The sequence below is a fragment of the Medicago truncatula genome, chromosome 2 (assembly GCF_003473485.1).
Source record: "Medicago truncatula cultivar Jemalong A17 chromosome 2, MtrunA17r5.0-ANR, whole genome shotgun sequence".
In the NCBI taxonomy this organism is placed as follows: Eukaryota; Viridiplantae; Streptophyta; class Magnoliopsida; order Fabales; family Fabaceae; genus Medicago; species Medicago truncatula.
Window position 1 is genome coordinate 2,673,793 of NC_053043.1, and position 24,190 is coordinate 2,697,982.

Below are 24,190 nucleotides of genomic sequence, written 5' to 3' on the forward strand. Positions count from 1 at the left end.
AGTTGAGAAAGTAACTACGGCCAAATGGAGGAAATAAGGGAACATAAGTTTGAAATTAGTCACCACAGATTCATCTTGTTCGAGGGTTTGATGTTGACAGTTTTATAATAATCATTGTACGTCGATAACTACGAAGTACGACACTTTTCGGATTAGACGTGCATCATTATCAAACACGTGTTGTGTTCAACACCGACACAACACCCACATATAATTACACTAAATTATGTGATTTTCTAAAATTATTAGTGGTGTTAGACATGTCACTATCTGTGTTGTGTCCGATGTCCATATCCGTATACATGCATAACAAAATATTAAGACAATATTTTAATATGATATGTGAGGGTGATTGTGTGCCTGATGAAGAAAAAAACGCAATCATGGATTGGTTTGTGTAAATAATAATAGAATGTTGAAAGTCTCAAGTTAGTATCCCATGTTCTACACTTCTTTCTTTCTTTCTTTGTTTTCCTCTTTTTCTGCATATGGAATGTAAATTTTCCTTTGACTATTATGTTTAAAAAGAAAAGTGGGGGGGACTAATTTGGGAATATTATTTGAAAGAGAGTCTTTGGTTTGCTTCAAATATGGACTGTCTAATGCCTATGGTTCCCTAGCATATTTACATGTAGTATCAAACAACGACACTTGTATTTTTTGTTTATTCTTTCTGGACCACAACCAGTGTCCAGGATTTATATCATGTCAAACAATCAGTAGGGCCATGCAAAAATTAACGTAGATTGATAAGGTTAAATTGAAGAAGTTAACAATTTTTTTTTTGAAAAAAGGAAGTTAACCAATTTAATATTTATTTTGAAAGAAAGTATAAAATTTAATATTATAATAGTAATAAAATATATGATTTATATATATACTTAAGTAAGTTGGTTTGATAAGCCTAAAATGCTTTTCTTATGATCTAAATAAAAAAAGCTTAGTCTGATTTGAATATGAAGTAGATTAGATAGTAAATTCATGTAAGTTGGTCTAACCTATTTTTATCTATATTTTATTTGTTTTTTTTTAGGAATCTATATTTTATTTGTTAAAATTAAACATGTTAACTTATTTCATTACATACTATTCAGAGCTAAACAAAATTGTCATTAATAAAACAAAATGTCATTAGAGACTATATGGCATAAAGGAAATGTTCATTGTTACAAATAATGATGCCACAAAAAATAAAGGATGTTGATAGGCTAATATCACCCAGAACTAGGAGGAAATCTAATCTAATCTAATGGTTTTGAGCGTTACAACTCATTCGTATGGATAGAATGAAATTTTCCCTCTTGTACTTTAGCACTTTCCTTATATTGGTTTGGTCCATCAATCTTCCTCAATAGTAAAATCTTCAGAAATAAAAAATATAATTGAATTCAAAAAGTTAACGAGCTCTTCTTAAGATAAATAATTCGTAAGAACCTGATTTCGATTTCTGATGGAAATAATTATTGCTAATACTTTATTTATCTTCAGTCAAATTTGAGATTACTAGGGTTCATTTCCCCTAAGAACCGAAGTGTTAACAAAAAAAATGAAAGTTACTCAATAGACACATCAATTTCGCTCTCAATTAGATCTTAACTCCCGATCAACTATTTTTATGTTTAAAATTCGATCGAATCCTATCTCTCAATAGACTATTTTCAAACACGTGAGCAATTAAAAAGTCTCTATTAAGCAACCATCTAAAAATACCGACAAGCACAAATTTCTTAAAACTCTTTTTTAAGTAGGAATTGGGTACAAATCGAAAGCCCCAAACTCCTAGACAAGGGCAAACCCAGACTTTCAATATTGGTGGGATTAAAATTTCAAAGAAACTATATATATATATATATATATTAACAAAGCAAACTTGTAACCATTAAGCACAACAACAAAATGATTTAGCTAAAATCAGTTAAGCTACCAACCATCAACACTTACAGTGTTCGGGGTTCAAACCACAAACCTTACATATATCACGCATTGTCCTTATTAATTGAATTAAATTCACGTAAACAACACTCTTTTATTTGCTAAAACTCACGTTGATTTCACCATTTATGTACTACCTATTGATCCACATGAGTGAGTGCACATGTTAGGAAAAGAAAAAGTTTCTATTACATTCCTCATAATATCTTTTCCCGTTTAAAAAAACACACACATACTAGAATGCTCCACATTTTTTTTCTCTCTCTTTATTATCCTAATAATGGAATGTGTAATGATTCGCCGCCTCTATAGACATTGTGTTCTTTGAACTTTTCTTCATGACCCAAGTTCTGAAGACTGAAGTCTTTCCTTCCTTAATTACCAAATGAAATTGCGTAACGTATATGGTGCTAACTGCTAAGTCAATTTTCGACCATGTTCTGTTTTTTTTTGCGTATGTTTTCTAGAACTACTAGAATTATCTGTCCCACCTGGCTGCGACACTATTGTATGTTGACTTTCTGTTTACACACACACAAACTGCAATTCTAGTTTGGTCAATGAGATATGCAAATATCAATATAATGTTATTTTACTAATTGGAACTCATCTCCTTCAACTCGAGTTAATTGAGCTATCACACTCCATTTCCACCACAAACACAAATTCCTAGTTATATGTTATTGAGAATTTTAGTTTTTGATAATCTATTTTCTTAATTTCCTCAAAAACTTTTATGAATTTTTCTTATATAAAATAACATAATAATTAAAAATTATATATATTTTTATAAATACTATAAAAATTAATTAATTTTTTGATTAAAAAAATAATTAAAGGCAAATACTATTAACTTTTCTTATACTTATCACGACCGGTTGCTTTATCCTTTACCTTACTTGGGAATATTTTTTACTTTTTAGTTGTTCTTTTTCTTCTTTTGTTTGTGTTTGCTAACCATTACGTTTGTAATTAACTTTTTGTGTTCTATTTTAGCACATTTTGTGCAGATATACCACATTTTTTGTTTAATATATTCTATTTTTGTCTGTTAAAAAAATATTTATATATTTAAATGATTATTTATGAATATTTTTTTAAATCAAGCAAGAAGGATAGATATTTTATATTTTTGTTCGAGAAAAAGTACACACATCACTTTTTAAATGGAGAAGAAGATAGATGAAGAGGATCTTCACTGTTTATTTTAGAGGGAGTATAGTGCACATATCTCTTGATGAAGATAATAATGCCACCGTTCCTTCTTTGACGCATATTAAGTGCACGTTCTCATCGCATTTATTTGTCTAGGTGATAAAGCAAGTAGCAAATGATAAGAAATTTAATATTACATTATTAATGTGATCTTACCTTTTCATGGATGGAGGAGTAAATCCATGTCCATCAACCAAACAAACAATTTCATATTTTATTTTTAGGGGGATGAAGTTTTCTGCATTGTGTATGCTATAGCTTCCGGTCTTAAATATAAATAATTTTTTTAAATTTATTGAATAAATGGTATATATGATCTATAATAAAAACTATGTATATCATTTATCCAATGAATTTAAAAAGTAAAAAGTTGATTATAATTGAAAGAACAATGTTAAATAGAGTCCTAAGGCATTGGTTAAACATCTAAAAAAGTAAGTTTTCATAAAAAATGGTGTAGTCATATATACGTACGCGGTCAACTCGAAAATGTGGGTAAGCTTATCTGTACAAATAATAATTTAAAAAAGTCAATAACTTACATCATCTTTTAACATTACATTATTGACGCCCTAAACAGAACGCAAAATAATTTTATCTTAAATTTGTAACATATGTAAAAAGTTTTGATTTTAGGAACAAACATTGCAAAATGAAAAGTTCCACTTCTTCAAAACTCCAAATCTACTTCATCTTATCTCTATATTTTTTCAATGGTGTAATCTCTTCTGATACCTTAACTGCATCACAATCTCTTGGTTCCAACCAAACCCTTATATCTCCACAAAAAGTATTTGAGTTTGGTTTCTTCAACACAACCACTTCAAAATGGTACTTAGGTATATGGTACAAAGATGTTCCAGATAAAATATTTGTTTGGGTGGCAAATAGAGACACCCCTCTTGAAAATTCTAATGGAACTCTCAAGATTCAAGATGGTGGAAAATTGGTTCTTTTCAACCAAACAGATAATCCTATATGGTCATCAAATCAAACTATTTCCTCTGTTACAGACCCTGTTCTTCATCTTTTGGATGATGGAAATTTGGTTCTCAAAGAAGCACAAGAGAAAAACAACAGTAACTATATATGGCAGAGTTTTGATCATCCAACAGATACTTTGTTACCAGGGATGAAACTTGGTTGGAACCTTGACACTGGTGTCGAGATTCGAATAACTTCATGGAAAAGTCAAGATGATCCATCAACTGGAGATAGTCATTTCAGTCTTGATTATCATGGTGTTCCAGATATTTACTTGTGGAACAAGCAACAAAGGGTGTTTAGAAGTGGTTCATGGAATGGTCAATCTTTTGGTGGAGTACCAATACTAAGCACAATAGCTGCTCTTAATGATAAAATAGTTGTTGATGAACATGAAGCTTATTATTATCCTGCAGGGTTGTTGCAGTCTAATTTATCTAGACTTGTTGTGAATTCGACCAGTTCAATGGAACGTTATGCATGGATCGAAAGCACTAAAGATTGGAACAAAGTATGGTCTGCACCAGCTCTTCAATGTGATAATTATGGAACTTGTGGTCCTTTTGGTATATGTGACTCAAATGCTTTTCCAGTATGCAAGTGTGTCACAGGATTTGATATCAAGAATCAAAGGCAATGGGATTTGAGAAATTTCTCAGATGGGTGTGTGAGAAAAACAGAATTGGAATGTGACAAAGATAAGTTCTTGCATTTGAAGAATGTGCAATTGCCAGAAACTAGAAGTGTGTTTGTGAACAAGAGTATGACATTGTTGGAATGTGAAAACAAGTGCCTTAAAGATTGTTCTTGCACTGCTTATGCTAATGAAGAGATAACTAATGGTGGGACAGGCTGTGTTATGTGGAATTATAGTCTTGTTGATATGAGGCAGTTTACTGAAGCTGGACAAGATATTTTTATCAGATTAGCAGCTTCTGACGTAGGCAAGTAATTTATTCAAGTTAATTTTAGCTTAATTAATGACTACTTTTTTCACTATTTTTTATTTGTTTTAGTTTTCTACATGGAATTGTTATTGGATCAAGGTGTAAAAACTTTGGCTAGTTAGGAATTGATTCCTTATAATCAGGACTTTAAAAGATTGTATGCAATGGAAATTGTGTGAAATCTTGAATTTTTATGCCTATCGCCACAGGCTTCATGCAAGAAGGGCGTCTAAGGTTTCCTGAACTAGAAGCATGGCGCCTAGCTCCCACGTATAGCACCCAACACTCCTTGAAACAGAGGCAGGGCACCCAATGTCCAGCGCCCAACACTGCGTTTTTCTCATTCCCTTGTTTTTATTTGCATCATATACTTGACGTTGGATCTTCCGATGCGTCTGCTATAATTCGATTATTTTGAAAATCACTCACAGATTTGAACTCACGTTCTCCCGAACGATTCGTCCTTAATTGGAGTTCATTAACTTTGTTTTGCTTATAGCTACTTTATGTGGATATTTTGATACAAGTAATATACTTGTGCAATAAATTTATGTTTATTTGGGAAGAAGGCTGACTTATGCCAAACTTAATGCAAAATGATATTTTATACTTAAAAGTTAAGCTTCTTCTTTTCAGATGAAGCTGACACAGGATCTTCTGGTGGCTCCAAAAAGAATGCAGGAATGATTGCTGGAATTACAATTACTATAGTTATCCTGATTTTGGGAGTGATCTTATTCATTTTGAGGAAGAAAAGGAGATGGCAGAGAATACAGAAAGTGAATAATAGTCAGAGAGGTACTTGCACCTAATGTTCTCTTAACCATGCTACCTATGTTTTCTTTCTTCACTACATTAGGTGATTCTTGTTGCAGCTTCATATACTGTTTTTTTTTTTCTTTCCTTTTTTCTCTAAACCAGGTAATTCTGATAGAGGTCAGAAAACACGGTTATCTGATTCGAAGTTTTCAAATAGCAGAGAATATTCAGATGAAAGGAACATGGATGACCTTGATTTGCCACTGTTTGAATTCCATGTCATATCAGATGCTACAAACTCCTTCTCTTTAGCTAATAAACTTGGAGAAGGAGGCTTTGGAGCTGTTTACAGGGTAAATAAATTTCCATTATTTATATATACATTAGTACAGTTATAAGTTGATTGAATTCTGTGAAACACCGACACAAACATGAACACGAGACACGATATTGACACGTAGACATTAGTAATAATTTAAAACGGCAAAAATAATTGAATGAAACCATGTGTTGGTGAACAGGGTAGGTTAGTGGATGGCCAAGACATTGCTGTGAAGAGGTTGTCAACAAGCTCTGGACAAGGAAATGTAGAATTCAAGAATGAGGTAAGATCAATTGCGAAGCTTCAACATCGAAATCTTGTACGGCTCTTTGGTTGCTGCATTGAGAAAGAGGAGAAGATGTTGATTTATGAATACTGTGAAAATAACAGCCTAGATTCTATTTTATTTGGTGAGTTTATATCAAGCATTGTCAAGATTATTAATGTTCATTTGCAAAGTCTCTAGCGTATTGTGATATACTCAAATTATTGATATATATTATTCTAACAAATCAAATTCCAGATAAAGCAAAGAGTTGCAAGCTAGATTGGCCAATGAGGTTCAGTATCATATGTGGAATAGCCAAAGGGTTACTTTATCTCCATCATGACTCAAGATTTAGAATCATCCACAGGGATCTCAAGGCAAGCAATGTTCTACTTGATAAAGAAATGAATCCAAAGATATCAGATTTTGGTATTGCTAGAATTTTTGACAATGATCAAACACATTCTAGTACAATGAGAATTGTTGGAACATAGTGAGTGCTACTGTAACCAACTGCTATATTTTGTTTAATACATCATGCCATGCCTAATTGACCTCATTAATAATATATAAATCTTTTTGATATGATATGCAGCGGATATATGTCTCCAGAATATGCAATGGGTGGATATTTTTCTGCGAAATCTGATGTTTTCAGTTTTGGAGTTCTCGTGCTAGAAATCATAAGTGGAATGAAGAATAGAGGATTTCATCAATCAGATGACCTAAATCTCCTTGGACATGTAAGCAAAAACGCCTAGTTTACTTGAATGATAATTTTCTAGCATGATTTTCGACTAGAGTTTAAAGTGTAAACCAAATTTACACATGCATCTAATGAAAATCTACTATTCAGACATCTCATCATATTATTCTAATCAAATCTTAATATCAATGATATGAAGTAGCAAAATAAAATGTTCTAGGTATGCCCTTAACATTATTTTGTGCTAATTTAAATTTTGATTATCCTATGTGTTGTGATAGGCATGGAGGCTATGGAATGAAGGAAAAGCAATGGAACTAATAGATTCATCATATGCAGATTCATACTCAGAAGCTGAAGTTATAAGATGCATAAATGTAGGCCTAATATGTGTCCAAGAAAAAATAGAAGACAGGCCAATAATGCCATCAGTGGTGATGATGTTGAATAGCGAAACATCGTCATTGCCACAACCTAAGCACCCTGGTTTTGTCCTTGGAAGGAATCTAGGTGAATCCGATTCATCTTCAGCAGTTACAATAAACGAAGTCACAGTTACAATAATAAATGGCAGGTAGGTAATTAAGTAACAATCGTGTCGATTATACACATTAAATTTTATTCGTGATCTTAGTATGCCAAAATTTTGTCTCAGATTCATAAAGAGACATAAAATTTTCATGTAAGATCAGTGTATATATAAATACACAGATTTTTTTTAGTGCTCCTTTAGTGAAGTGTAAATTGAAGAGTGTTTTTTTTAGGAGTGTAAATTGAAGAGTGTTTTATTTATTGTTTGTTCCTATCCAATGTAAGACAACCTTTGTTCTGTGATTATTAGATGCTTGATGCAGCAATGTATTAGCAATTTTAAAAATGTTCTGCTTTTGACCAAAACATGAGTCTGTTGGTATTTTTTGTTATTGGGCTGTTGAGTAACATATTAGAAAAGCAAACAAGAATGTGATCTCAATATCATTAATTTCAACCAAGTTCATCATAGTGCCATTATATAGAATAAATATGGAGTCTTCAAAAAAAAAATAAAAAATAAAGTATGGGTTATTTAAGTAAATAATTCCTATAAATATCATAATTTTGTTTTTAGTCACTAAAAAATGGTAAATTTTAATCCTTATAACATCTTCCTTTAACATTTTTAGGAACGAAAAAATGATGACCACAAATTTTACGGGGATTAAAAATGCTAATAAAATTTTTTATGAGGACTAAAAGTGTTGACATAAAAAAGTCTTATATATTGTATTCTATCAAGACTTTTAACAAATATAAACAAGTCTTACAGTATTCAATCAAAACATTTTAAAAGGGACAATACCGTGGTATTCATTTGATATTTCTTATGACTTATAAAATATCCCTTGAACTTTCCCCTAAAAAACGAAAAATTCTCTTGATATTTAAAAGTAGCGTCTTGCTAATTTGTGTCCTTAGGATATAAGATAAGAAACTAAATGTAGAAATTTAATATTGAAAATTGTGCATTCATAATCTTAAAAGTTTAAACATTTATATATCATTTATTTTTTAATTCTATTTTTAGGTTCTTATTTCGTGCCATAAGGGTACAAGTTAACATTTTTCTTAAAGGGTCTTCTTATCCTGTGGCCTTAACAAATTGTTTTAAGGAATGGATTTTATGCGACTTTTTAAATGAAAATATACTACACCAACTCAACAATCTCATACAAATGCACAAGACCTTTTCACAATCCAACTTCTTTTCTGTCATGAAAATTGTTCATCTCACTTCAGAAATTGCTAAGAAACATACTGAACAGAAGTTAACTGCCGTTCGGCTTCTCCAACGCCAGTTAACTGCCGTTGGATATTTTAAGATCGGTTAAACCGATTTAAAAAGTTATTGAACCACTTTAGAAAGTATCCAATGACCGTTAACTGCCATTGAAAAAGCCGAGGGATACTCCGCCATATATGTTTTTGAGCAATTTTAGAAGTGGGATAAGCAATTTTTTTATGTCATTTGCCACATATAGTTTCTCTCTTCAATGCCTTTTCTTACTAGTTTTCTCTCTTCATGGTCATCATCAAGTATGAGATTGACATATCAATATCAATATATAGTTTAGTTCCCGAATTTTGATTTTTTCTAGTCAATTTTAAATGTATGAGATGTATAGAGACGTTTGAGATGTATTTACAATTTTGATATATTTAATAAAACTAAAATGATCCCTCAAAAAAAAAAAAAAAAAACTAAAATGACGGGGTGTCGCACGTCACATGTCAAAAAAATGGGCGTATACTCGAGAAAAATAACTAGTGCTGTGATATTATAAGAATTCTGCTCTTTATTCAAATAGTTTTGTTCGTTCTCAAAGTAAATGATCAAAATAGCCCTACCCATGTTAACTCACGCTAGCTTTCTTCCTTTTATTTAGCTTCCTTCAAAGCTTCATTATGAGTGTCAGCAATATTCTTTCTCTTACACTTTGGTTGCACATTTTTTAATATATTCCGAAGCAACCCTATCATAATAAAGTACCTCTAGCCTTACACGTTGGTTATACTTTTTTTAATATATTATGAAACAACCCTATCATAATAAAATAACTCTAGCCATAATAAAATACCTCTAGCCATATATTCTGAAGCTGAATAGCGCAAATACCAATAAAGAAATGTCACTTCATTTGAAAGTAAACATAACATTATAAATGACAACACTGCCGAAGAAGCTAAATAAAAATAAGAAAACCAACGTATGAATTTTCAGTGGCGTGACTTAACTCACGCAACGTAAGTTAACTTATGCAGGGACAATATGGACATTTATTTTGGGAACGAGCAAAACAGTTTTTATAAAGAGCAAAAATCATATTATAAGGCTTGAGCTTGAATCACAACTTGTTGCTTTTTACACCTGCTTTTGGTTATCAAATTTTAATGGAAGGAACCTTTTCACACCTGCGTGTTTGAATAATATTGAATTGAAAATTGGTACCAATGGATATATTATTTTATACAAGACTGTTATGCAACTATTCTGGATTTTCTTTTGGCATTAGGGGTGATATGATCTAGTTTATTATAATTGAAATAATAATAATGACTTACTTCATCATCACTAATGACCTCACCATGAAGAACAGAAACAATGATCTTCCTTCAATGGTTGGCCAAAATCATTTTGTTAATTCTTTTGTGGAAAAATTCCATGGACTATTTATATCAAAGATCTTTCAAAGAAAAATACAACTCCTTGTCTATCAGATACGCGTGTTTTATTATAGATGAAAGAGTGTCAAGAACAATTGTACCAAATTAATATTTTTTTTTTTGTTGCTAATTTACCTCCCATAGACCTTAATGATTGGCCAAAATCTTTTTGTATAACTAGAATAATAAAAAAGTCAGTCCAAAAATCCCCTTTGTATATAGTATAGATAATATTGTTAATATTGTAGTGGGATAGTCATATTTTAATGAAATTTATTTATTTATAATAAAAATTTAAAATAATATTGTTAAAAATTTATTTATTTATTTATGTCAAAGATCTTTTAATAAAAATGATAAAATAATTTAAATGAAGGGTAAAATAGGTAAGAAAAAAGTCAGTGTATTCTCTTTACATATATATAGTATAGATAAATACAAAACTGTAAGAGTGAAGATCTGTTTTGGTCATTTATAATTTTCGTGCATACCAATTTAGTCTCTCACAAAAATAAAACTCATAGTTTAAAATTTTTTATATTGGAAACAAATTAGTCTCTAACATTAAAAATGTTAGAGAGTAGTTTGAGTTTATTTTTGTCTGGAATAATTTGGTCTCTACTCTTAATTAGATGATACAATTATACTTTTTTATTATTTTTTCTTTACAAACATGACACATATATGATGGAAGGAGAACTAAACAATACAATCATTTATTATTGATAGTTGCAAAAGTAAGCATGAGATTAAAATCATGTGGAGCAATATATAAGTAATTGTTGGGTATAATAACAAGGATGGCTAATTCTAATAAGCACAAGTATTGGTGGTGTTATTACCCTTATAAGCACATGACAACCAAGAAAACTTGAGAAACAAGAACCTTTTCACTCCAGAAAGACCACTTTATCAGGTAAGTAACCCACTAGGAAACAATGGGTTTGACTTTGAGGGATGTTGCAAAAATTGGGTTTTTTTCGAAGTTTCAAATTGCAACCATTATTTTATTCCACAAGAAACTTCTGAGAAGAACACTTTCATTTTTTAAATTGATAAGGTTTTCAAATGTCACATCCTAATAGACTGGTAAATCATCATTCAAGGCTCTTAACATTTAAAATTTCGTCCAAAGTATTGGAACCGTGTGACACTTTAGTTTTTCCACTATTCTCCATATTAGTCATACACAGTGCATTTTATAATAAGAGGTATTAACAAAACTTGTTTATACCATAAGAAACCTTTTATTTGTTTGAAACTCAAAAACCTTTCTCTTTATAATATTATTAGGACATAAAAACTGCAACTGCAATTTTGTTCCAATCAAAATGAAAGTGCTAATTGTTATTTTTGTTTATGTTTGTCTATCAATGCTTGATAAAGCATCTTATGCAGCTGATACCTTGACTCAAAATTCTTCAATTATAGATGGCCAAGAACTTATTTCAGCTGGACAAATTTTTTGTCTTGGTTTCTTCAGCCCAGGAAGCTCCAAAAAGTACTACTTGGGGATATGGTACAAGAATATCACACCTCAAACAGTTGTTTGGGTTGCAAACAGAGAAAAACCACTTAATAACTCAAGTGGAAACTTAACAATTGGTGCTGATGGGAATATTTTACTTGTCGATGGAGTAGGTAACAAAATATGGTATACAAATTCATCAAGGTCAATTCAGGAGCCACTTGCAAAGTTGTTAGATTCTGGAAACTTGGTCTTGATGGATGGAAAGAACCATGATTCTAATAGTTACATATGGCAAAGCTTTGATTATCCTACAGACACAATGTTACCTGGCATGAAGTTGGGTTGGGATAAGGCCTCAGGTCTTGATAGATATTTGACATCATGGAAGAGTGCTGATGATGATCCTTCTTATGGAAGTTTTACCTACAACTTTGATCATAAAGAATTTGCTGAGTTAGTGATTCACCAAGGAAAGAACATCACGTTTAGAAGTGGGATTTGGAATGGCGTTCGTTTTAATTCCGATGATTGGACATCGTTTATAGGAGTTACAGCCTTCAAGCCACAACTTTCAGTAACCAAGAATGAGGTAGTGTATTGGGATGAACCTGGAGATAGATTGTCAAGGTTTATGATGAGGGATGATGGATTGTTGGAAAGATATATATGGGACAGCAGTATCGTTAAGTGGACTAAAATGTACGAGGCGAGAAAAGATTTATGTGATAATTATGGAGCATGTGGGATAAATGGTGTTTGTAATATTGATGATGTGCCTGTTTATTGTGATTGTTTGAAAGGCTTCAAACCACGATCACAAGACGAATGGAATTCGTTTAATCGCTCCGGTGGGTGTATCAGGAAAACACCTTTGAACTGCACAGAAGCCGACAGGTTTCAGAAATTAAGCAGTGTGAAATTGCCTATGTTGTTGCAGTTCTGGACAAATAGCAGCATGAGTCTTGAAGAATGCAAGGTGGAGTGCTTGAAGGATTGTTCTTGCACTGCATATGCAAACTCTGTCATAAATGAAGGGCCTCATGGCTGCTTGATTTGGTTTGGGGATTTGATTGACATTAGGTTGTTTATAAGTGAAGATAGTTTACAACTTGATCTTTATGTAAGGTTAGCTGCTTCAGAAATAGGTATGCACTTAAATATGACATGTTTTGTGAACTTAAATTCTGTTTTTGCCTTAGAATGAAAGAAAGAGAGATAGAATTCAGAAATTTGTGCTCCCTTTGAGGTCTCTTTCTGATCATCTTCTCATGCAAATATCATGAAGGCAACCTGAACCGTTTGATATGACATTTTTACACTGAACAAACAGAAACAGCATATAACAACTTATTTATTTAATTGAATTTCAATACAATTTCAAACTGTATTCTTGATCAGAATTTCTCTTTTATATTATATCAGCATACTATGAAAGTAATATATATGCTAAAACTATTGTGTTTGCTTGCTTCTTGTGAAGAGTCCACTGCTAGTGCTAGTAAAAGGAGAAAGATGGCACTGATTATTTCAGTATCCATGGCGGTGTTTGTCTTGTGTATCATTTTCTACATTTGTATGAAGTATGCTAAAGTAAGAAAACAGAAGACCACTGCTGATTTGGGTAAGATTCTTAAGCAATTCAACTTTTATTTTATTATTATTGGTAATATGAAGTTGATTTTTTCATCCAAAAGCATTTTCACAGCTTTGGTTGATCTAGATGTATACTCTGGAGAAGAAAATTAAAAAATAAAGTAAAACTAGTTATAGCTAGTGCGAGATACAGCATATTGTGATTTAATTTTCTATTCTAAGCTCAAGCCGTGTGAAAATTGTTTTTTCTGGTAGCAGGACATAGAAACCAGAATGAAAAACAAGCGTCGCCTCTTTTTGATATAGATACCATTCTAGCTGCTACAGACAGTTTTTCTATTGAGAACAAGATTGGTCAAGGGGGTTTTGGTCCAGTATACAAGGTACTATAATTCCTATTATTCTTTTCCATTTAGGAGCGAACACCTATTTTTAATTCCTCTATCAACTTGAGTATTTCCACTAAAATTCAGGGTATATTGGCTCAAGGGCAAGAAATAGCTGTGAAAAGGCTATCAAAAACTTCAAAACAAGGAGTCACAGAGTTCATGAATGAAGTTGGATTGGTAGCCAAGCTACAACACCGCAATCTTGTGAGTGTTTTGGGTGGGTGCACTTATGGAAATGAAAGAATGTTAGTCTATGAATACATGCCTAATGGTAGTTTGAACCACTTCATTTTTGGTAAGACCACCAATACAAAACTTGTAACACTTTGAGCCTTTTCTTCATTTAGCTAACATGTGCTGTAATGGCTAAGTGATCTATCATTAATACATTATCCTTCTTTAGATCCTACACAAGGTAAATTTTTACAGTGGAGAAAACGATATGATATTATTATGGGAGTTGCTCGAGGACTACTTTATCTTCATCAAGATTCAAAGCTCACAATCATTCATAGGGATCTGAAAACTAGTAATATTCTACTTGACAGTGAATTGATCGCCAAGATTTCTGATTTTGGTGTGTCACATATCTTGGAAGGAGATAGTTCAGCTGTAACAACGAATAAAATTGTCGGGACAATGTAAGTTACATGACATGATGGACCATTGTGATTTATTTAAGATACTATAAAATTTAATAGTATGATGGATCGTTCAGCGGTAATCTTGTTGTTTGTTGATAATGTACAGTGGTTATATGTCTCCTGAATATGCGGTAAACGGACTACTGTCCCTCAAGTCAGATGTATTTAGTTTTGGAGTTATAGTGTTAGAGATATTGAGTGGCATCAGAAATAATCACTTCAAGAATCAAGATCATCCCCATAATCTTTTGGGACAGGTAACCATAACCATCTCACATGCAACGCAATGTAACATTAACTTTACATTAAAAGCAAATTTATGATTTAACTATCTTGTTTACTATTATTAACCTTTCTTAAACTACATAGGCATGGATATTATGGAAAGAGGGAAGAGCATTGGAATTCATGGATGCTAATCTAGACCTTACAAGCATCCCATCTGAATTACTAAGGTGCCTACAAATTGGTCTCTTGTGTGTTCAAAAGTTCCCTGAAGACAGACCAGATATGTCTTCTGTGGTTTTTATGTTGGGCAATGAAAGTATTGCACTTGCACAACCAAAGAAGCCTGGTTTCTTTTCAGAAGAGATAGAGTTTCATGAGTCTAGTGAGAAGGACACTTTTAGCAACAATACTATGACTATTACCCTATTGGAAGCACGAGATTAGGTTCCATTGAACTTGTTTCTCTAAACATAGTTGCAGTGAAATTTACTAGCAAATTTTATAGCATTTCATAGGTGCATTGCACGAAGGCCTATAGGAAAATTGTATATTTTTTTGTTACTGGAAAACATCATCAAAAGGCAATACTGTGAACCATTTGATTGTAACAGTATCTTATATTCTTATGAAAGAATTTGATATTTGTCCCATCAACAGAAAGTATGTTTTTATCATTGATCAAAGGAGATCATGATTCCATTCATTGATTAAAGAAAAACCATTAACATTACTCCAAGGCAATTGTAAATTCTTTGGTCGAAGGTTTTGCTTTCAACACTTGTTGAAAATTCATTAAATAAGGTATCAATATAAGCTTGGACAAGTACAAAATGAATGTTAACCGTGTCAAAATTAAACTCTATAAAATCGAATTTGCAACTGCCACCAAACCCTTTACAGAAACATTTTATCATGTTTCTGGACTATACAAATATGTTGGATGATGTTATGCTTATTTCCCTACCTAGCATCTAGCAATGTGACTGTAACTTGGTTCACACTCCATGTTTCATCTTGCTTACTTGAAGAGGAATCAGTCTCTTGAGGATTCCTTGACCTTCCAAGCGAAAATCCTGGACTTCTAGGTTCTGGCATTAGTGCAGTTTCACTGCCTAGCATCAAGAGCACTGAAGGCATTGTTGGCCTATCTTCTGCACGTTCTTGGACACATAATAGTCCAACATGTATGCATCTAAGAACTTCAGATTCTGTATATGAATTTCCAATCGATGAATCAATGAGTTCCAATGCATTGCCTTCTCTCCACTGTCCCCATGCCTACAACAAGAAAACATATTATTTCTTCAATTCTTGGTGCTTACTACATAGTAGAAGATAATATCATATCACATCATAGTAGTTTAATTGAAGAATTATTTTCACTTACATTCCTTAGAAGATTCATATCGTCGTCCGCATAGTAGAATCCTCTATTTTTCTTTCCACTTATGATCTCTAGCACAAGAACTCCAAAGCTAAAAACATCTGATTTAACTGAGAAGTTTCCGTCCATAGCATATTCAGGAGACATATAGCCACTGTACATTAACAAAACATACAAAATGATAAGTTATTTTATATTTGGTATTTTATTAAGGAGTACTGTTATGAAACATTGCACTACTCACTATGTTCCAACAACTCTCAGTGTATTTGCTTCAGTTTGATCTCTGCCAAATATTCTAGCCATCCCAAAGTCTGATATTTTTGGATTCATTTTGCCGTCAAGTAGAATGTTGCTTGCCTTGAGATCCCTATGGATAATCCTGAGTCTTGAATCATGATGCAGATAAAGAAGCCCTCTCACTATTCCACATATAATGTCGAATCGCTTTTTCCAGTCCAATAGGGGCTTTCTAGCTTTGTCTGGAAAACATTGATAAGACAATCTAGAATAAGAAAAAACATGTCTACATTCTGCAAAAATAAGAGGATTTAAGTTCCAAAAAATGTTAAAATAACTCACCAAACAAAATGGAATCAAGGCTTCTATTTTCCATATACTCGTATACAAGAAGCTTCTCGTCCCTGTCAACACAGCAACCTAATAGCCGAACAAGATTTCTATGTTGAAGCTTGGCAATTAACTTGACCTCATTCTTAAATTCTTCAACTCCTTGCTCTGAGGTTTGTGACAACCTCTTGACAGCAATTTCTTGGCCTTCAATCAACCTTCCCTGGTATTAGTTTAGCCACAAAAACTCATGTTAGTGTTAAGATGTGTAATGTGTTTTATCTTATAGGTGCTTTGTGATAGAGTTATTTGATGGAAGATACAAAAAGAAAAATAACTTACCCTATAAACACTACCAAAGCCTCCTTGTCCAAGTTTATTTGCTTCTAAGAAGTTGTTTGTAGCTAATATTATGGTATTAAAATCAAACATTGGCAAGTCTAGTTCATCCATGTTCCTTTCTCCTGAGGTTTCTCTTTTACTTGAAAATACCACCTCATTCATTAACAAATCTCTACTTCTTTGGAGAGAACCTAGTTAATGACAAGAAACAAGACACTTTAACCATGAACATATATTCATAATGCATTTAATTTTAAGGAGAGACATACTACTTGTGCATTACCTCTGTTGTCTTTCTTCCCATTACTTAGCAATTTCCTCCTATTGCATAAAAGGAAACCCAATCCCAAAATTATAACAGCTGCTGAAATTGTAATTCCTATAATCTCAGCTTTATGATTTTTCTTGTGAGAGCCACCAGTAGATCCTGAGTTATCTGAGAAAAAAAGGTATTTTTAATAGACATATCCACTTAATACACAAAAGTAAGAAACCAATTAAATTAACTATTCCATTATATTTGTTTACTTCCTTATAGTAAAATCAAACACATGACTATATTTCAATCATGACTTTTCATGTTAAAGAAAAGAAATGACAATTGATAGGGTGAAAAGGTGTCACATGTGGTCTACAGTTGTAGTTGTCCGATATTTGAAAATCACTCAAAACTTTGACAACGACTGACGTTGCTCTCGCCACCCCTTTAATTTTCACATTTTTAGGGTTGAACACACATTTTCCAAGACACTTTTTAATTGATTAAAATTCATATGGGACCCACCGAATTTATACTGGACCCACATGATTTGGTGGAACCCATATAAATTTTAACCAATCAAAAAGAGTGTCGTGAAAAGTGTGTGTTTTATGTTTGTTGCTAGCATTTTTCGTAAAACAATTGAGTCTTGTGTCTTAGTTGTGAGGACTAATATTATTACTATAAACTTCTATTTATAATAAGTAAAGTTTCAAACAATTTTCATGTTGAGACACATTAGTTGCCAACTTAGAAGCCACCTAAACAAAATTACAATCACAAAAAGCTCATGAAAAATGAGAGAATATGGTTTATTTTGAATTTCAAACTCTCCTATTTGACATATCAACGGACATGCAATGTAAGTATGGGAAGGCACCTACTCCCACCAAAAAATATAAAATTAGAAATATTTTGGGTCCCTCAATGGGGTTGGTGCCTTGCTAACCCAATGCTCATTTGCCAAATTCTTTCCTTTTTCATACAAACCAAAATCCTACCAACCATTGCTAAATCATCAAGGTCTCCTATAACATCAATGAATCTTTTTTCTACTTTCATTAAGGACGACTACTTAACTTCTTTCCTACTCCAACCAAATTTCTATTTTGCTTTCCAAATTCAAATTCAAATTCAAAAAACATGTATCAATGCATGCGCAATAATAACGACTTTTATAGTTGTACAACATTAGTCTCTACTTTATGTCAAACTAAACTTTACACAGTAATAACATACAATGTGAATTGAAAAGTCATTTTCTTCTAGAACAACATTTCTAAATATGATTGTAAAAAGCACATGGTAGAAGTATGTATGGGCCAAGAAAGTCAAAAGGTCGGCCCATGTCAGAAAGTGAGGGCCCAGAAAATTGTTGAAAAGGGTCCATTGATTAAGCAATTTATATTCCTTCAACTTATACACGCAACCAAACAAAGGATAAGTGGAGAAATGCAATTTGATAGTAACTTCATTTTTTTCTCCCACAAAACATGAGTCACACGACTGCCAGGTCATATATTTAAACAGCCTAAAAAAATATAAAATATGTGATATTTGAGATTTTTTTTATAACGTGAGTAAATATAGTTATAAGTTGTCCCTATGAGCATTGCTCAGTTGGCAGGAACATGCATAACTCATTTTTAAAATATTTATACAGACAAAAAAAATTAAATATTAAAAGCATATAAAATTCCATTGTGAAGTAATATTCATTTTCACTTTAAAACAATTAGGAAGTCTTCTTTGGTCACAAGTTTGAAGAGAACCTTGATGCAACACACTTTTGGTTGGAAGGACGTGCTTACCCTGTTCTTTCCTTGGTCAAAGTCAGATTCTTTTCCATCCAATTCATGAAATATTAAGTAATAATAATTCAAAATATCAATTAAAAAACTGTATTTTCTTCTTTTCCATGCTCTTTCAATCCAAAATTTAGAGCTAGTTATATTCACACGAAAATTATGTATGTAACTCTAAGGGTTTGATCTGCAACTAGCATCAGACTTTGAGGTCCTGGGTTTAAGTCATTTTTGACTGTCTTTAGAGAAAGATAAATATAATGTTTTTTGAGTCTTAATGTCTTTTTTACCTTGAACTAGACACCGTTCCTTCACCCTTCTAAGGAAACATCAAATATTTTAGGAAGTACGAATATTGTATCAACAAAGTATGTTTTGAAAAACCAAATAGAGCTACATTTAATCGAAAGATATATTCTCCTAAAGGGTTTGAGTTGTGCATCCATGCCATGGAGTGTTTCATTAGACAAAAAGTTTTAAATTTTAATCACATTCAATCAACCAAAATGCATATGCACCAAAACATAGTAGAAAGAAACAATAACAAAAACGTACCTAGCTCAGAAGCTGCTAATCTTACAAAAAGATCTTGTCCACCATCAGGATAATCTCTAATATCATTAAGTTCACCAATCCACATAACACAACCACTTCCACCATTAGTCACATAAACATTAGCATAACCAGTACAAGAACAATTCCTATGACACATATCACCACATTCCTTAATCCCCATTGTCTTGTTCACAAAAACTGAGCTTGTCTCAGGCAACTTCACATTCTCCATACGTAAAAATTTATCACTCTCACATTCCAAATTCTTATTCCTCACACACCCATCAGACCCATCTCTCAATTTCCAAGCTTGTTCATTTTTAGGACTAAAACCTTTCACACATTGACAAACAGGTGAACCATTTGTGTCGCATAAACCATAAGGACCACATTCTCTGTAACTATCACATTGATCTTTTGGTGCATACCAAAAATTTGTCCATGTTTTCATACTTTGTATCCATGTTCGACGTTGAAGTTGACCACCCGAATCCACAACTAGTCTAGAAAAAATCGATGGATTTCCGATGGTAAACGAGTAGTTAACACCGTGTTGGTTTGATGAAAAATTGAAAACTATTGAATCTGTATCATGTTGCATCTCTGGTACACCACTAAACCTTTCACCATTCCATGGTCCACTTCGATATATTATGTTATCATCATTCCGTAGGAAAATCTCTGGTAAACCATGATAATCAATTTTGAATGAATAATGACCTGTTGAAGGATCTTCACCAGTGTTCTTCCATGATGTTAAGTGTTTTTCTGTGTTTTTGTCGAAGTTCCAACCGATATTCATGGATGGTAACAAAGTATCTGTTGGATAATCAAAGCTTTGCCATAGATATTTTGTCGGATCATTCACGTTTGTTTCTCTTAGAACTAAATTTCCATTATCGAAAAGCTGAAGAACAAGTGGGTTGGTAGCTTTTGTTTGATTGGAAGACCATATGAGGTTGTTGTCTGAATCTGATGATGAATTGAGAAGTACTATGTTTCCATTGTCACCGATTTTGAGGTGACTATTGGTTGAATTTTGAAGAGGGTTGTCTCTGTTTGCGACCCAAACAACAGTGTCTTCGATGTTTTTGTACCATATGGCTAAGTAAATGTTGTTGGAATTTGTTCCGGGGATGAAACCAAGAACAAATGTTTGGTTGGGTGATTCAAGGGTCTGATTTGTCAATAGAATTTGTGATGAGGTTAAGGTGTCTGTGATTGTAGAGGTTGAAATTGTGGTTAGAAAAGAAAATGAAGTGATGAACAAGAAGAATAAGAAGAAGAAACCTTGCATGTTTGAAGAGGAAACAACGTAAGAGAATTATTTGTGATGAATGATTGAAGTGTATGTTTATATTTTCTTTTGTGTTCATGTGGAAGAGAAATGCATAGTTTTTATTTATTTATTTTATTTGGAATTATTATTATGATAGGTAGACAAAGAAGAAAAACGAGTTGACCCTGGCACTAGCTGTTGGTCTAAGTTGTTTCTTCTTTGAATAAGGGCTTTTTCTCCACTTTGAAAAGAGAAACTATCGCTGTTTGCTTTGCTTATATCAATAGTCATCTTTTTATAGTGTGTGAATAATTGCTAGGTCAATGGTAGAATAATTGCTTTGCATAAGCTAGAGAGGAAAGAAATGGAAAAAGAGATAGACGAATGGAGGGGTAATAGTCATTTTTGTATCGATGTAATGAGTAGCCACAATATTGTCATATTCAAATTTTATAATAGTTTTCGATTGCGCACTTCGTTAGTCAAATAGTCTTTTGCGAGTGATATGACGGTAAGTAAGTACTTATAAAGATTGATGTGACAATAAGAATGTGTATTCAAGAACAAATAAGACAATATTAACGAAACATTTTAATATTTTTAATATAATAGACTATTTTGACTAACATAATACAAAATCAAAGACTATTTTAAAATTTTGATAAATCGAGTAGCTATCATGGCTATTCATTGTAAATTCAAAGACCAAAATAAATATTACCTCAAAAAAAAGATGTTATTGAGTTTCCTTCCAAGACCTTCTCCGAAAGAAATCATTTATTATCTCGTCTAAGCTCTTGAGTTATAGACTTTTTTTTTGTGGTGTCCAGGGTTCGAACCCGAACTTTGCATATATAATGCATTGTTCTTACCAACTGAGCTAAGCTCACAAGGGATAGTGATAGACTTTATTTGATTGTGGAGTAGTTTTTTATTTTCAAAAACTGTTTTAGAAAATAATTCAATTTTTTTAATGATTCGTATTATTGATTTTGATATTTTAGTTTTGAAAAGAAAGAAATAAACGGTTTGTTTATATTTCCATAATTTCTTTAATACCAAAAAGATATTATTTCAGAAAATAAAAACAATTTTAGAAAATATTTTAATTTTTTTATTACCAACAAAACACATTGATGAGATCATTATATATTTTTAATTTCCATAAAAAGATATTATTTTTTAAAAGAAATTAACAGATTAGAAAGATATTTTTTTTAGGACAGACAATCATAATTGATTGTTCCCCTTAAGTTGATTTTTATTCAGTCAAAAGAAAAATGTTTGATGATTTATTTTTACGACGTTATGTACACAATTTTTTTTTTAACCATGAAATTGTTCTTTTTTAATGATGATCGGAGTTCGAACGCTAAACGTTGTATACATTATTTCTATCAACGGAGCTATGTTCACGAGGATAACCAAGAAATTGTGCTTAAATAGAAAGACAACGTTTTGAAAAAATTCGAATTTAATTACTACATAGAATAATTTTTAGTTAAACTATATTTACTTCAGTGCTGAACTCGAGATTACTGGAATCTCTTCTCTTGAAAATGTTAAGTTGGAAAGACAATATTTTCTTTTTTGGATAAGGAAACAATTTTTATTTTTTCTACAAAGAAACAAAATATTTTCTTCTTGAATTGGAAAGTAAATCATATTTCTTCTACGCGTTTTCGGTCGAAAGTGGTAACTTCTTAATTAATAATTGGGCTAATAAGAGGAGAAAATTGTATATTTAAGATCACTAGTTTTAATTACTTAAAAAAAAAAGATCACTAGTTTTAATTTTTAATTTTATTTTTACGGGATTGAAATAGGTGGTTGAATTAACTTCTTAATTTTTAGGTGACCGAATCTGGGTCCAAGCGTGACACTAGTAGCAGAGAATTTGGTTTTTGTGAAACTATGGTAGAAAATACAAACGCGGAACTGAAACCAGCTAACATTTTTTATTTAGAGTTCTTAAAAAAAAGAAAATTTTATTTATGTAATACTCTGCTTTTTCATCTTTGAAACCATTTTGATGAATAAATATAGGTATTGACATAAAAACCAAAACAATTGATAGAGAAAGTAAAAATACAATATGAATATGAATAAAGTTGTCCCAAAAATTATAACAAAATGACAGTTCAAATATCATTTCTCTTTTTTATATTTGGGATTTTATCTAAGGTGACAACTAGGCTATCCATGAAAGAATGATGAGTAATTTACCCCAACCAATACACATTAGCCACATAAGCACATATTCATGAACTATCTTGACCCTACAAATAAATTGCTAATTTTCATTAATCGGTGGATAAATTACCCACCATTCTTCAAAGGTAATTTAGAAAAAACCTTTATCTAAATTACCTTACTATGTTGGTGGTTACAACCGGCAAGTTATAACGTCCCTTAAATTTATTGCTAGTAATGTAAACAATTTTTTGTTTTTAACGTAATTTATAAATGGTAAAAACAGATTTTAAAGAAAACAAGAAGGGCAAAATTATAATAAAAAATGATAAGTTATAAGTTCAAACGCTACTTGAAATAGCTTTTGGAAAATAAACTATAGCTTCTGAAATAAGCTATAAGCTCATTGTAAAAAGATTGTTGTCAAACGAGATTTTTTTTTTTGTAAAACGAGCTTATCTGCTATAATCTATAAGTTAATTTCTTGGTCTTGCCAAACATAGCCATTACTTCTTGATTTAATAGTAATGACCAATTGCTTTGTTTCCGTAATTCCATTTCAGTAAAGAATATGACTTAATAGGTTTGTCGATCCTCGTGGTTTCAAACCAAGGAATTTCAGGAAAACAACTCCCAAGCAAAAACATGAACCAGAGGAAGCTTCTTGAAAGAAAAGGACTAGCTACTAGTTTAATTTCAATTACAATTGACTACATGAGCAAATACTCCTTTTACCAATGACTACATGAGCAAAACTCCATTAAATTAAATTAAATTAAAATGATTGGCAAGTGTCATTTGCTATTAGTTTATAATTTTTTTTTTTTTTTGACTGACTATACTTTATAATTATAATGAGAGTTTATACATTATAGTCTACTTAATACAGTAGAATTATTATATCACTAGCTTAGTTTTTACCACACTTAATTATCATAGTGAAAAGAGATTGATATTCAATACAAAATGCTCGTGGGAAAGATATTTTTGTTACACTATATAATCGTGCTCTTGCGGCCTATCAATATAGAATGTATTTAATTTCAAGACTATACTTCCAATTCAAGAGGCAAAAAGAGGAAAAATCAACATAACTATGAGCCGTGTGTATGCAAACGAAAATAGCTCAGAAAGGGCATCAGTT

General features: G+C 31.8%; 3 protein-coding genes across 5 annotated transcripts; 2 read left to right on the forward strand and 1 right to left on the reverse strand.

Moving 5' to 3' along the window:
- Positions 1 to 3,742: 3,742 nt before the first annotated feature.
- LOC11424235 (receptor-like serine/threonine-protein kinase SD1-8) lies at positions 3,743 to 8,010 on the forward strand. 2 transcript variants are annotated; one of them, XM_013606989.3, is made up of 7 exons: positions 3,743 to 5,075; positions 5,715 to 5,876; positions 6,000 to 6,190; positions 6,359 to 6,569; positions 6,683 to 6,920; positions 7,023 to 7,170; positions 7,415 to 8,010. In XM_013606989.3, exons 1-7 carry the CDS (start codon positions 3,800 to 3,802, stop codon positions 7,709 to 7,711), a joined length of 2,523 nt encoding a protein of 840 aa, XP_013462443.2. In that variant the 5' UTR covers positions 3,743 to 3,799; the 3' UTR covers positions 7,712 to 8,010. The 2 variants fall into 2 exon arrangements, with proteins under 2 accessions (XP_013462443.2, XP_039686166.1); XM_039830232.1 differs by lacking the exon at positions 3,743 to 5,075 and adding an exon at positions 5,328 to 5,348.
- Positions 8,011 to 11,471: 3,461 nt separating this feature from the next.
- Positions 11,472 to 15,313, forward strand: LOC11419807 (G-type lectin S-receptor-like serine/threonine-protein kinase At4g27290). 2 transcript variants are annotated; one of them, XM_024776728.2, is made up of 7 exons: positions 11,472 to 12,950; positions 13,286 to 13,426; positions 13,654 to 13,781; positions 13,872 to 14,082; positions 14,191 to 14,428; positions 14,538 to 14,688; positions 14,801 to 15,313. In XM_024776728.2, exons 1-7 carry the CDS (start codon positions 11,666 to 11,668, stop codon positions 15,101 to 15,103), a joined length of 2,457 nt encoding a protein of 818 aa, XP_024632496.1. In that variant the 5' UTR covers positions 11,472 to 11,665; the 3' UTR covers positions 15,104 to 15,313. The 2 variants fall into 2 exon arrangements, with proteins under 2 accessions (XP_024632496.1, XP_003593411.1); XM_003593363.4 differs by having other exon boundaries at positions 11,474 to 12,950; positions 13,657 to 13,781.
- Positions 15,314 to 15,410: 97 nt separating this feature from the next.
- Positions 15,411 to 20,970, reverse strand: LOC11421176 (receptor-like serine/threonine-protein kinase SD1-8). Its single transcript, XM_003593364.4, has 7 exons — positions 19,575 to 20,970; positions 17,239 to 17,391; positions 16,956 to 17,146; positions 16,626 to 16,836; positions 16,288 to 16,525; positions 16,047 to 16,197; positions 15,411 to 15,937 (listed from the first exon to the last, which is right to left on the reverse strand). The coding sequence occupies exons 1-7, from the start codon at positions 20,869 to 20,871 to the stop codon at positions 15,620 to 15,622; spliced, it is 2,559 nt and encodes an 852-aa protein (XP_003593412.1). The 5' UTR covers positions 20,872 to 20,970; the 3' UTR covers positions 15,411 to 15,619.
- Between the last annotated feature and the right edge of the window lie 3,220 nt (positions 20,971 to 24,190).